General features: G+C 37.8%; 1 protein-coding gene across 1 annotated transcript in view; it reads left to right on the top strand.

The window, feature by feature from the left end:
* The window catches only part of nup210 (nucleoporin 210), a 113,586-nt gene that overhangs the window by 43,533 nt on the left and 55,302 nt on the right, over window positions 1–14,751 (top strand). The window contains exons 9-13 of the mRNA XM_059944105.1: window positions 4,285–4,391; window positions 8,161–8,301; window positions 10,049–10,186; window positions 11,638–11,793; window positions 13,126–13,324. Coding sequence (XP_059800088.1) covers window positions 4,285–4,391; window positions 8,161–8,301; window positions 10,049–10,186; window positions 11,638–11,793; window positions 13,126–13,324 — 741 coding nt within the window. The remainder of the gene's footprint in view (window positions 1–4,284; window positions 4,392–8,160; window positions 8,302–10,048; window positions 10,187–11,637; window positions 11,794–13,125; window positions 13,325–14,751) is intronic.

Here is a 14,751-nt window from a genome sequence, read left to right as displayed (position 1 = left end):
ATGTGCTAAACTTTGAGAGATCAAATGTAAGGGAGAAGTTTATATTTATTGACAAGATGTTTAATAGCACTATTGTAAAGAGGAATGCTGGGTTATGAATGCAGAAGCTCCGATGTGGATACTAAGTGTCTTTGCTAAATTATTTTCTTGTAATTTATGAATGGTCACTCCCCCAATGTTAGTCAGCCATCCACTCAGAATTGGGGCTGGAGCAGAGAACTCATGGTTAATGATTTTCTTAATTTTTATTTCAAATATAAAAAAAACACCATTCCTTGTAATCAATAGACACTGATGAAGATGGACAAAGTTTTCTTTAATTTACATAGTCATAAATTTATCATGTTCAATCTTCAATTTTGGATAGTAGAGTAGCTGTGAAATATGGCATGCATGCAAACTTGTTTTAGTGCTAGCATGAAATTGTCGCAATAGCACTCTGATACTCTGGCATCGTTGGGACTTTGGTGACAGACTGACAGATTTAGAATTGTTGGCTGTATCACACTTTTAATTCAGTGTTTTTAGGTGTTACCCAGTAGTATATTGTCCAGTAAACTGAGGGAGTGTGGGTGACCACAACAAGTGAACCAGATAGCAAACCATCAGGATTTGTGAACAATCTCATAATGGATTATCTTGGTTTCACTGTAAATCCGCTTTTAGATAGAAGTTTTAAAATCAAGAAATAAATCATTTTATAGTTCATAACAGTGGTGGGGGGTCAATTACTGGAGGTTCAAGAAATCGACGCTTATGCCATCATGCTGGAGGCAATTCAGACAGAATATACGGTATTGCTCCTCCAACCTGAGTGTGGCCTCATCACAACAGCTTGTATTCTGCATGGGTAGTCTCCAACCTGTGGCATGATTTCTTGAATTTCCAATAATAGCCCACCCCCTCCTTCACCATTCCCCAATCCCATTTCCCTCTCCCACCTTATCTCCTTACCTGCCCATCACCTCCCTCTGATGTTCCTCCCTCTTCCCTTTCTTCCATGGTCTTCTACCCTCTCCTATCAGATTCCCCCTTCTCCAGACCTTTATCCCTTTCACCAATCAACTTCCCAGCTCTTTACTACAGTACCCCCCAACCCGTTTCACCTATCACCCTCCACCTTGTACTTCTTCCTTCCCTCCCCCCATCTTCTTGCTCTGATGTCTCTCTTTTCTCAGTCCTGATAAAGGGTCTTGGCCTGAAACATCAAATGTTTACTCTTTTCTATAGATGCTGCCTGGCCTGCTGACTTTCTCCATCAGTTTGTGTATGTTGCTTTGAATTTCCAGCATCTGTCTTTGTAAATTAGCAATCAAATAGCGAACTGAGCTGATCTTTTCTGCCTACGCGATGTTTATCTATGTCCTTCCACATTTTTCCCCTCACATTCATGTGCCTATCTAAAGTCTCTTAAAAGTTCCTAATGTTTCTGTGTCTACCACCATTCCAGGCAACCACCACCCTCTGTGGAGGGGAAATACTTGCCCCTCACATCTCCTTTGAAATTACCCCCTTTCCCCTTAAATGCATGCCCTCTGGTATTAAAACATGCCTAATTATAGTATTGGGTTATTACCCAAAATATTCGTTCAATGGCCAAACAAGCTGCATTGTTCTTCGTTTTGCTCTCAATATATGAAATGTATTCTTTACCACTTTCTAAGCTGTACTGCTCAGTTCCAATTGTGTTTGTAGTTTACCTTGTCATTTATCTTTTTAAACAGGTGGGACTACTTGAATAGCTTTTTCTTGATGCATAGAGAAAATATATATTTCTCCATACGTCTGCCTCTTCTTTAAGACTGCATTGGAATTGCACCAAATACATGTTTATGAATATTACTGCATCTTCAGATTATACATCACTTTGATAGATGGATCTATCCAATGATTTTATGGCAACCTCTGACAGATAATTGCTGAGGTTTTGCTGCAGTAGTGAAGAGTTGTTAAGTTGTCGAGGACGATCGATCCATCTTTTGGGGATTGATAGTTCCATTCCTCTTTCTTGAATATCATGTACAACACTTGGGTGAAACAATAGACAATCAGTAGTGGTTCAGAATTTCGTATATTTCAGTTTACTGGACAAGTATTGCAAATTAATGTTACTACAAAACATTGTAATGTGCTTATACACACTATAATCATTACTGATGTCAGTAAATATATTTAACAAATTCATTTTATTGTGTTTCAAGGATTGTAATTGCAGTTGTCAGCTAATTAACAGCACCAAACCAACTTTATATGGTGAGCAATGTATTCAGATAGAATGGAGGAAAAGTTTTCATAATGCTATCAGGGAAGTTAATTGCTCATTATAAAATAATGCCCCGATTTTGAAAAGGCCTCCTGTAATAAGACCATAAGACAAAGGAGCAGTAGTTGGCCATTCGGCCCATCAAGTCTGCTCCGCCATTTTATCATGAGCTGATCCATTCTCCCATTTAGTCCCATTCCCCTGCCTTCTCACCATAACCTTTGATGCCCTGGCGACTCAGATACCTATCAATCTCTGCCTTAAATGCACCCAATGACTTGACCTCCACTGCCACCGTGGTAAAAAGTTCCACAGATTCACCACCCTCTGGCTAAAAAAATTTCTTCGCATCTCTGTTCTGAATGGGTGCCCTTCAATCTTGAAGTCGTGCCCTCTCGTACTAGACTCCCCCACCATGGGAAACAACTTTGCCACATCCACTCTGTCCAAGCCTTTCAACATTTGAAATGTTTCTATGAGGTCCCGCCTCATTCTTCTAAACTCCAAGGAGTACAGCCCAAGAGCAGTCAAATAGTCCTCATATGTTAACCCTCTCATTCCTGTAATCATTCTAGTGAATCTTCTTTGAACCCTCTCCAACGTTAGAACATCCTTTCTTAAATAAGGAGCGCAAAACTTCACACAGTACTCCAAGTGAGGTCTTACCATTGCCTTATAGAGCCTCAACATCACATCCCTGCTCCTATACTCTATTCCTCTACAAATGAATGCCAACATTGCATTCACCTTCTTTACCGCCGACTCAACCTGGAGGTTAACCTTAAGGGTATCCTACACGAGGACTCCCAAGTCTCTTTGCATCCCAGATCTTTGAACTCTCTCTCCATTTAAATAATAGTCTGCCCATTTATTTCTTCTACCGATGTGCATGACCATACATTTTCCAACATTGTAATTCATTTGTCACTTCTTTGCCCATTCCCCCAATCTATCCAAGTCTCTCTGCAGACTACACACACAAAATGCTGGTGGAACACAGCAGGCCAGGCAGCATCTATAAGGAGAAACACTGTCGACGTTTCGGGACGAGACAGTGCTTCTCCTTATAGATGCTGCCTGGCCTGCTGTGTTCCACCAGCATTTTGTGTGTGTTGTTTGAATTTCCAGCATCTGCAGATTTCCTCGTGTTTGCTCTCTGCAGTCTCTCTGTTTCCTCAGCACTACTGGCCCCTCCACATATCATTGTATCATCAGCAAACTTAGCCACAAAGCCATCTATTCCACAATCCAAATCATTGGTATATCAACGTAAAGAGAAGTGGCCCCAGCACGGACCCTTGTGGAACACCCACTGGTAACCGGCTGCCAACCAGAATGGGGTCCCTTTATTCCCACTCTCTGTTTCCTGCCAATCAGCCAACACTATCCACGTATGTAACTTTCCTCTAATTCCATGGGCTCTTATCTTGTTTAGCAGCCTCATGTGTGACACCTGGTCAAGGGCCTTCTGAAAATCCAAATATACAACATCCGCTGCATCTTCCTTATCTAGCCTACTTGTAATTTCCTCAAAAAATTGCAATAGATTAGTCAGGCAGGATTTTCCTTTAAGGAAACCATGCTGAGTTCTGCCTATCTTGTCATATGCCTCCAGGTAATGGACTCCAACAACTTTCCAACCATCGATGTCAAGCTAACAGGTCTATGGTTTCCTGCAAGACATTCTCAACTTAGCTGAGAAAAAATTTGAATTAACAACTCTCCAGTACTCAACTTTAGTACGGTCTTCCTAATTATATCAATACAATAAAACTACCCTTTGATAAAAATAATGCATTCATTTTGATCTGCTCTGGGCCAATCACAAAAATTGTCATATAAATGTAGAGCAGTGACATAATCTTTCAGAAGGCCATTGCTGACGTGGCCACTGTAAAGTTGCAAAACTTCATAGAGTAAATGGTTTGTAAATCTCCCCTGCTTATATAATACTTTTATTAGAAAACTGAGCTATGCTAAGGCTATATAGAAATTAAGTAACTTTTTTTATATATATATAGGATTTACAGTTTATCCTGGTGACAGATGGATTTTGGAAACTGGCAAAGAGTACGTTCTAACAATTGAAGTGTATGATAAAGAAAGCAATAAATTTTATCATTCAGATGTAAGTATTCTACCGAGGCAAGAAAAAGATGTTATCGGTTCACTTGTGAAACTTTAAAATTCCCAACAATTAATCTTCAAAATGATTGTGCTGTGTACAAATGACTTAGTTTGTTTTATTCTGTTTATTTCCTCTTGCTTAGTTTTGGAATGTATGTACGGTGTTTTCAATTGACAGTGTTAAATGATTTGGGAACTGGCTCATTCCTCACTTCTACTTTCAACTGGAAATATGTGTCGCTCTGAGCAAGAAAACCTTTCAGACACAAAAGACCTTTTAAAACTTCAGTAGTCCAGTGTTTCCTGGACTTGACAGGTGATGGGTAATCAAGAGTTGTTCCAACTATTCCTATGCCCCTGTCCCTCCCTCTGGCCTCACTGAGCACTGCACCACTTACTGAGCTGGCCAACCAAGTTTTTATTAATTATAACTGTTTCTCTCAATGTAACTGGGCCTGGATGTCACTGAACTAGAACTTGCTTGAGCAAGCTAACCTTGTTGGAGATTACAAAAGAATATTTTCAGGATGCAGAAGTGGCAGATCGAGTTAAATCCAGAAAAATATGAATCGATGGACTTAGGTCAAACTTGATCATCATCATTATGTGCCATGTTGTATGATATAAGTGATCATCATCTTTCCATAACCATAATTGTTCTTGGCAAATTTTTCTACAGAAATGGTTTGCCATTGCCTTCTTCTATATAGTCTCAGTACAAGACCCTAGCTGTTGTCAATACTTACTATCTTCCTGGCATCAGTGGTTGCATAACCAGGTCGTGATGTGCACCAGCTGTTCTTTAAGACCATCCACCACCTGCACCCATGGCTTCACATGACCATGATCAGGGGGTAAGCAGGTGCTACATGTTGCCCGAGGGTGTCCTGCAGGCTAGTGGAGGGAAGGTGTGCCTTACATCTTCTTTGGTAGAGATGTACCTTCACCCAATCACCCACTGGATTTGATGGCAGAGTACAAAGTTAATGACAAGATTCTTAGCAGTGTAGAGAAACAGAAAGGGATCTTGGGATCCAAGTTCATAGATCTCTCCAAGTTGCCATACAGGTTGATAGGGTGGTTAAGAAGTTAAAGAGCCATGCGGTAATGTTGCAGCTCTATAAATCTCTGATTAGACCACACTTTGAGTATTGTGATTGTCTCACAATAGGAAGGATGTTGAATCTTTACAGAGAGAGTGCAGAGATTTATCATGATGCTGACGGGAATAGAAAACACATCTTATGAGGCAGGGTTGAGTGAGCTAGGGCTTTTGTCTCTGGAGCAACAGGGATAATAGAAGACCTGATAAGAGGCATTGATGAGTGAACACTAGCACCTTTTTTCCAGGGTGGCAATGACTGAAATGAGGAGGCATTCTTTTAAAGTAATAGGAGAAGAGTGTCGAAGAGATGTCAGAGGTAGGTTTTTCACAGAGAGTGCTAAGTGCATGGAACGTACTGCCTGGGGTGGTGGTAGAGGCAGATACATTAAGGACATTTAAGAGATTCTTAGATAGGTAAATGGATGAAAGTAAAATGGAAGGCTATGTGGGAGGGAAGGGTTAGGTTGATCTTGGAGTAGGCTAAAAGGTTGGCCGAAGAGCCTGTATGTGATCTACTGTTCTACATTCTAAGACAAACTTCCTAATGAGTTCAACTTTTTCTTGCATCCTTCGGTTCAGTTTTGCTTTGTCCTGGCAGTATAAGGTGAAAACGACATCCAGGGCCTTGTCCCTTAATTAATGAGAGCTGAACATACAGGGGATGAACTAAAGGCTGTAATTGAGTATGGTAGAGGGAAGGGAAGAATATTAACTTGCCTTTGACATTTAAATGCTCAAATGATTTACTCCCAGGACAGACATACACACTGATTACCTATCAAACTTGAGCCCAGAAAATGAACTCCCTTTAACAAGAGTACTTGTGCTGTGAGTTGAACTTTCATAGCACATTAAGTGAGCAATTAATGCTTAAGTACAGCAACTCCATGAAATATATAGGGAGGTAAAGGACAAGATGTCATTTTCACAAAGCTCATTACAAATGAAAAATTATCCAGCAACCTGTGACTATTTTTTTCATTTGTGCGATAATTCTCCCTTAGTTCAAGTTATAGCTGGTTTATGCAGTAAATATATGTCATTCGCAGTCTTAGCATTTCAGTAAATTTTAGGCCAAGGTTAAAAAGTTAAAGTCTGTCCTGGCCTCATCAGGCCGGTGGTTATGCCATCCTGGCTGGGGCTCGAACTCACGAGATCGCTAGTCCAGTGCTTTAACCACTTGATCACAAGCCACACTTGTACACTAGGTAAAGTTATAAAAACTAATGACTGCTTATTTATGTTTTTTAAGCCCAGCAATGGTAAGATAAAAATGGAATCAAGTAAAAATTGGAAGGTCACATTGTCAATTTTGAAGTGACCTTGCCTTTTTGGAAACTACCAAAATGGCAATTTCCAAAGTGAAATTTTCAAACTCGTGATATCTCCCTGTCAGCCCCCACTCAAACTATAGAAGAAAATTGAGCCTTCCCTTTAAAATGGCTTTACAATCTGAAGGCCACATCTTATTGTGATCATGTTTTTTTTTGTAATTCAAATTTTTATTTTTTTTTCTTATTTTACAAAGTAGCACGGCATATCATAGAGCAGATATAGTACAGCATAATTACACAGCCATCCCATGACAGGAAAACATATAAAACTAAGAAACAGAAAAAAACTTCTAATTTTAGTTTAAATTAACATACAACCAAAATTGATCCCATGCGTCTTGCACTTTCCCCTCACTGTTAATTCTTCCCAACATGTGTTCATATGATGAAATCTTAACCATTTCCTCAGTCCATTCCCTCACAGTGGGACATCTGGGTTTTTTCCAGTTTTGCAATTTAATTCTTGCAGCTGTGATGAGACCCACCTTTAAAATAGTAAATTTGTCATTGTTTACATTAGGGATCATCGTCCTATCACCCTGGAGACAAAGCCATGGGCACAAGGGCAGTGTAGGACCCAACCAATTCCCCAACAAATCAAAAACTTTACAACAAAATGGATGAACCATGGAACACTTCCAAATCATGTGAAAGTATGTGCCCACCTCATTTTTACATTTCTGGCATAAATGATTATCAACAATCCCCATTTTGTTGAGTCTATTTGGTGTACAATAATATGTGTACTATCTTATACTGAATAAATTTCCCTCTTACTTCCCTAATATGTCTACTCACATTTGATAAGATATTTGACCACTCATTATCTTCAATGTCACTTCCAAGATCCTTCTGCCATACTGCTTTGAGATTGTTACACGGTTCACCCATAGAGTGTTTGAACATTTTGTAAAACACTGATGCTTTATGTGATCATGTTTAAGCAATATTGTTAGTCATTTAGTCTGGTCCATTTGTTGTTTAATTTTACATTACCTGTCAAGGCATAGTTGAGTTTTTTTTTGACAGATTTTGGTTTTTTAAATTGAGACCATGAAATAGAAATTAGATTTTGGTTGTTAGTGCTACAATGATTCCAAACATATCAACTGCCTTTGGTTTTATCCCCATGTATTTGATTCCAAAGTATTCGGAGGAGAATACGTTAAGTGGCTAGTTTTTTAGACCCCATTTAACTCTGGCAAAGGTTGATTTCTGTTTTTAGCTGTTGTAGTTGTGTGTGCCCTGTGTATTATATACAAGCTGCAATGTGCACTGTTGAATGTATGTAGTAATATTTTATGGTAACTCATTTCTTCACGACAACATAGGAAATCAGAATTAACGCAGAAATTCCAGCAGAGTATTTTGACGTATTGGAGAGCTCTTTAAATGGATCATATCATCGTGTGAGGGCATTGAAAAAGGGACAGACAACAATTGATGCATCGTTAAGTAAAGTGATATCTCAGGTGAGAATGTATTTTTTTATGCTGAAGTATGCAATCTCATAAGTATTAAAAATAACTTTGAATTTAATGAACAGAACAGAACTCTTCACAATTGAAGTTCTTTGCATATTTCACTTTGTTATAAACAGCTCTTAGCTAATTTTCAAAATTGCTGAGAATTCTTGTTACAAAAATAAAAACCATTTACTTAAGTGGTAACTTTATAGTAAGCGTTCAAACCATTGTCCAATTCGGGATTTGAATTTAGATCAGTCATAAAAAGGAGTATATACGCATGCGACTGAATTCAGGATCAATTTTCAAGCAACTAAATATTTAATATATAATAAATTTTGAAATATTGATTTAATGTCATGTTGGGAACAAAACAATTTTGAGGAATTCAGATGCTCTGCTTACATTTGGACTATGATGTAGAATAAAATGCAGTGTTATTAATAGTCTCTGTTACGAATATAATCCAATTTGGTTTAAACCTTTTTATTGGGTTTAAACGATGTCAGTTATGGCCCTGTTGCTATTTTTACTTTGAATTACCCGATGGTGGGTTCTTCAGGATATGAACACATCAGTGCAGCATTGCTGCTTGTGCAGTCGTTTGAATGAAATGTTAAAACCTTATACCTGTTCCGTTGGGAGCTAAACAAAAAACACCCTACCATTCAGTGAGCAGAGGCATTTTCAAAGTGCACTGCACGATCTTTGTTTCCTGAAGCAACGCTTAGAAAGGAAGCAGTAGGCTGATGCAAGCAGGCTTTGTGTTTGGAAATGTTGGCATCCAGCTGGTCCCAGATAACTAAATGCCAGATTTACAGAACCCGGAAAAGGTCCAGTGCAAAGTAACATAACGGTTCCCAGCAGATCTGTTTTCCAGTGCACTTCTGAATTTCCTTGTCCAGACCTGGATTAAATCAGAAACCATGCTCAGGTGAATGCAGATGACTGCTTGTGTACAGTTGGTTTTTGACATTTCTATGCACTCTTGAATTTGTAAATATTTTTAATTGAACTAATTTTCAGTACTTTTTAAACTACTGAGTGTTCCAAATATTACATAGAGAAGAAAATAAAAGCAAAAGTAATTCTCATCTCTGCACACTTGTAAAAAGAATCATTAAAATGCTAAATCACTGCAAGTATTTCATAAATTTTTCTTTCCCTGTAACCAGCCCAGGTAAGCATAAGTAGGTGAACAAGAAATGCAGCAAATGAAGGTGGCAGACAGAATCCATCTCATTTGGGTTTATGATACTATTTATAAGCTGTTTCTGGGACTTAATACAAATTTTCATGTTTAAAAACATTATGAAACTCATGCAATAATGTTAATATCAACTCTGCAATATACATTTTTATATGCAAACATGAAGGGATGAGGGCTTTCTTCCTTGTATTGCAGAAAATGGAATGTATATTAGTTCTGTTAAAGCTTAGCTTTGTAATTCCAAGAATCTTAAAATACTATATGCAAATTCATAGTTACTGTTGTGATTCTTTGAAGCAAAAATAGGCTTTTGCCAATTTGAACAGAATGCATGGCTACAAATGGTTTTTAAATAAATACTATCAAATTGCAGCATTGTCATGAAGTTTTGGAGGTCTGGGCATCTCTAAAATCATCTTAAAATTTTTTAAACTTATGCTGATGCTTGTTTTCTTGAATGTCAGTTGCATTAATTGCAGATATTCCAGTGCTGTTTAGTGTTTTACTAATACTATTCTATATTTTGTTAACTTTGACTTTCAGAATGGAGCTGTGCATTCCATGGCTGTCCCAGTGCGAAACCAACAAGAAGTTGAAATTTATAATCCGATTACTCTTACACCAAGTATTTTGACATTTCCCTGGCAGCAGGTGGCTGGAGCTTACCAATATGTAATAAAGGTGCTTATTTTGTGAATACAATATATCTTGCCTAATTAACAAACAGTAGGTTCCGGTTAATTTTGGCCCAGTTATTGGCTGCCAAAGTTTCATGGAAATAGTTAAAAAGATATGTTATCTCCTTTTTAGAGGAGGCAATAACAACTTAAGTATTTTGTTCTGCTAAATCTATTTGGAGAATAAATCTGTCAAGATCTTCAATATGTGGTAACAAAAGGCACTTAACAAAAACACATGCAGATGCTGCAGAACTAGAATTGAAAACACAAAAAGTGCTGGAGGTCAGGCAGCATCTTTGGAGGGAGAAAGAGGGCCATAATGATTATAAATGTTAACATAAAAAGGCTGAAAATTTAAAATAAAGCCAGAAAATTAAATGTAAACAGGAAGTACACTGTTAAGGGCAAGGCCTTTAACAGTTTTAAAGGTCATCAACACTGTTAATGAGTGGAGTGATCTAGGGGTGCAAGTTAATAGCTTCCTCAGCTACATAGTGGCTACATAAAATGATGGTGTGGTTATGAAGGTATATGGTATGCTTGCCTTTAATTGATTGAGCCATTGGGTTCAAAGATCAGGAGGTTACTTTGCAGCTTTTTAAAACTCTCTAGTTCGGCTGCATCTGGAGTATTGTGGACAGTTCTGGTGGGAAGGATGTTGAGCTTTTGAAGAGGATGCAGAAGAGATTTACCAGGAAGCTGCCTGGACTAGTGGGCATGTGCTATAATGAGAGGCTGGACAAACTTAGGTTGTTTTATACAGAGTGGCGGAGGCTGAGACGAGATCCGATAGAAGTTTAAATGTTTATGAGAGACACAGGTAGAGTAGACAGACAGTATCTGTTTCCCAGGGTTAAATTGTTTAATACCAGAGGGCATGCAGTTAAGATGAGAGCAATAAATTCAAAGGAGGTGTGAGAGGCAAGTTTCTTTTATACAGGGGTTGGTGAGTGTCTGGAATACGCTGCCTGGGGTGGTAGATAAGGCCGATACATTTGGAACTTTTAGGAGGTAGTTAGACAGGCACGTGAATGTGAGGAAAATGGGAGAATATGAACATTGTATAGGCAGAAAGCATTAGTTTAATTGATCATTTGATTACTAATTTAATTGATTCAGCACAGCGTTGTCTGCCGAAGGCCCTGTTCCTACGCTGTACTGTTCTATCTTCTAAAATGTGGGAAACAATTAGCAGAGCAGAATGAATCTGCAGGAAGAGAAATGGAGTAAAAGTTTCAGGCCAACAATACTTAGTAATATTGACTGTTTCCTTTCCCACACCCTGAGTGAGTGTTTTGAGCACCTGTATTCTTATTATTGCTCAAAACAGGCACTCAGCACTTGCACACATAGGGAAATGATGTTCTGCCTTGTGATTTGAATGTACAGTATATTTCAATGACAGATGAGGTTGCATTTATATTTCCCTTTTTAATTTAATTTGCTGCTTAGGCCGAAGGTGGGAGTGGAAATTTTATTTGGTCATCATCCAATCAAGCAGTGGCAACAGTGACAGTTAAAGGAACTATGACAACGGGAAGTGATACAGGACTGAGCATAATAAAAGCTCATGATGTTCAGAATCCATTACACTATGGACAAATGATGGTAATTTGATTCATTTTTACCTTTGCATTTCATTTTTATTGACTGAACATTATCTATAAGAGCGATATAAAATGTATCTCATGTTGAAATGAAGTTTTCAGAATTTGTGGAGATATCAAGGTGGAAATGATCATGATACCGAGGGTACCATTAGGTGTTGAGTGACTTCTTTAACCCCATTTACAATTAAAAATGAAAAGCAAGACAGTGCTCTCTGATTTGATTTTTTTGTCCAGTAATTGTTATCTTGCCAAATGTCTTGGGATTTAAGTATGTGGAGAGGTGTGAATTTACACCACCCAAGTGATAGACAACTACTGAATTTACCGGAAAAAATGAATATTGTATGTGCTAATATTTGCATTTTTAATTATGCCTTTAATGCACCAAAAATTAACTTTAGTGATCATGCAGTTTCATTTACTCTGTTTTAATACTAACCAATTTAAAAAATTAAATGCACATTTTGTCTCTTATCCCTTATAATCCCATCTTTGTTTTCTACCTTTTTAAAACATTTTGTCTTTAGCAACAAATTCATAATTCTGTTGCTTTATAATTAAGACTGTCAAAAAGGATTTTTCAGTTTGACTAATTTTTCCCTATTCAGTCATGTTCTAGAATACTAGTGAGTGGGTGCTATAGTGCTTTGGCTCTCTTCATGGAATTTCTGTGGGCAAAAAGTATAAATGGAATGAATGGTTATATGCTGTTGACTTTCTTAAAAATATGCTAATTTTCTAGAAGGGCTACTCATAGAATAGCTTGTGCAAGTTTAAATTGAATGGTTTATGGCCTAAAAAGACACTATTATGTGCTCTTGTACATCTCAAAGTCTTTGGAAGACTCTGCAGGAAAGACAGAAAGCTGCTGCTCTAAATATCTGATCAGTTACTACAATACAAGAACTTACAAGAAGGAATTGAAGACAATTTCCAGATCCGAATGTTTACAACAAGAGATAATGGTTATCTTGGTGTAGAAGTTAGTACCATTCCTCAGAAAAAAAAAGAAATGGGTTCAAATTCCACTGCAAACTTGAGCAGAAAACCTTGCTAATATTTCATTGTGTGGTGAAGTAGTGTGGCACTGGCAGTGCCAATATAGGATGCAACTTTTTAAATAGTTGTGTCCCCTTGCTTGTGGGAGTACAAAATTCCGAGGGGGGGGCGGGTTTCGGGGTTGTACATGATCAGAGGGTTTGTGCCAGTTACCTTGTTAGTCTTTTTAAAATAAGTAATCCTCCACTATAAACCTAAATGTTGGTCTGGAATGTATTGTGATTTAACTGTAGTCTTGGTTCATCATAAAATTATATTTTAAAACTTCAAGGTATATGTAATAGAACCAATCCAAATGGAGTTTGCGCCCTGCCAAGTGGAAGCTAGAGTTGGGCAACAATTGGATTTGCCCCTCAAAATTTATGGCCTCATGAACACAGAAACAGAGGAAGAAGTTATGCTAACTGACTGCTCCCATTTTGACCTTGTGACAGAGATTGAAAATCGTGGTGTTTTCAAGAGTATAGAAGGTAACAAAAGAGAGCTTTTTTTTTACTTTAGAATAAAATTATTTTGCAGAATTTTAATGCAATTAAATGTGCATTTTCAAATGGGAATATATTTAAACTTTAAAACATCAAGCCATTTTCAAAATTTCTCAGTTGAAAATTGGTTTGGAGTTTGTCACCCATGTTACCATTTCCAATGCAACATATTTTTGCATTGCATTATTTTCATTTATTCGTACTGTTTATCTTTCAAAGGTCATAATAAAATTGGGGATAAATAATTCATGTCTGATGAGAATCTGCACTATTTGTCCAAATGTGGGAAATGGCAGACAAATGTGTTTACAGTGAAATTCTGCAAAATGCTGGAAGTAACATTGTTCCTCTAAAAAACGGGACAGAATTGGAACTTCAAACTTTGCATTAATATCAATAATTCTATATTGAATTGACATGTCAACATATGAAACAGATGAACAGGAAAAGATTTGCTGGTTCTTCAGAACTGTATCTCACTTAAGGAATGGCAGCTCACAAATAAGCCTCTGTCGTTGAATCTCTGTACAATGAATCTCTGTAGGGAGGGGTTGCATTCCTAGGAAAATATTCATATTGCAATTTTCTGTATTACAAACACTTGACAATTCTCATTGTGATTGATTGATCTTTTTTCCCTGCATGTAAATTTCATAATAATTAATTTTTATTCTATATCTCAAATTTTTGGTGGTGATTTCTGAGTTCCAAGGGTGAATTTTCATTACCAGAAGTGTCATAATGTGGGACTACACAGAAAGGTAGAAGAACACTTTAAAAAAAATCATGGCCCAGATGGGGGCAAGAGGAGGTGAACTCTGTAAAAATTTCTCTCTGGCCCTTCAAACAATTAGTACAGTAGATCCATATAAACTCAGGATAATCCATAAAGACCTTCCTCTATGATATATGTTAGTGCCAATTCAGTAACCAGCAGAATTCCCTATGAGATTTAAAACAAAATTAGCATGCATCACCTCAGCCTTCAAAGAATGGGGTTTCCCTTCCTCCACCATTGATGCTGCCCTCACCTGCATCTCCTCCATTTCCCAAACATATGCTTTCACCCTATCTTCCCAATGTCTTAACAGTGATAGAGTTCCTCTTGTCTTTACCTATTACCCCTTGAGCATCCACATCCACATCCAACGTATCATTCCAACTTTCACCCTGCCCTCAAATTTACCTGGTCCATTTCCGACACCTCACTCCCCTTTCTTGATCTTTCTGTTTCCATCTCTAGAGACGGCCTATCTACTGTAAGCCTACAGACTCTCACAGCTACCTGGATTATTCCTCTTCCCACTGTCTCTTTCAAAAATGCTATCCCCTTCTCACAATTCCTCCGTCTCTGCCGCATCTGCTCTCAGGATGAGGTTTTTCGTTCCTGGACATGGGAGATGTCTTCCTTT

This window comes from Hypanus sabinus, chromosome 19 (assembly GCF_030144855.1).
Source record: "Hypanus sabinus isolate sHypSab1 chromosome 19, sHypSab1.hap1, whole genome shotgun sequence".
Classification (NCBI taxonomy): domain Eukaryota; kingdom Metazoa; phylum Chordata; class Chondrichthyes; order Myliobatiformes; family Dasyatidae; genus Hypanus; species Hypanus sabinus.
The sequence above is the reverse complement of the archived record's forward strand: the minus strand, read 5'-3'. Positions and strand labels throughout refer to the sequence as shown.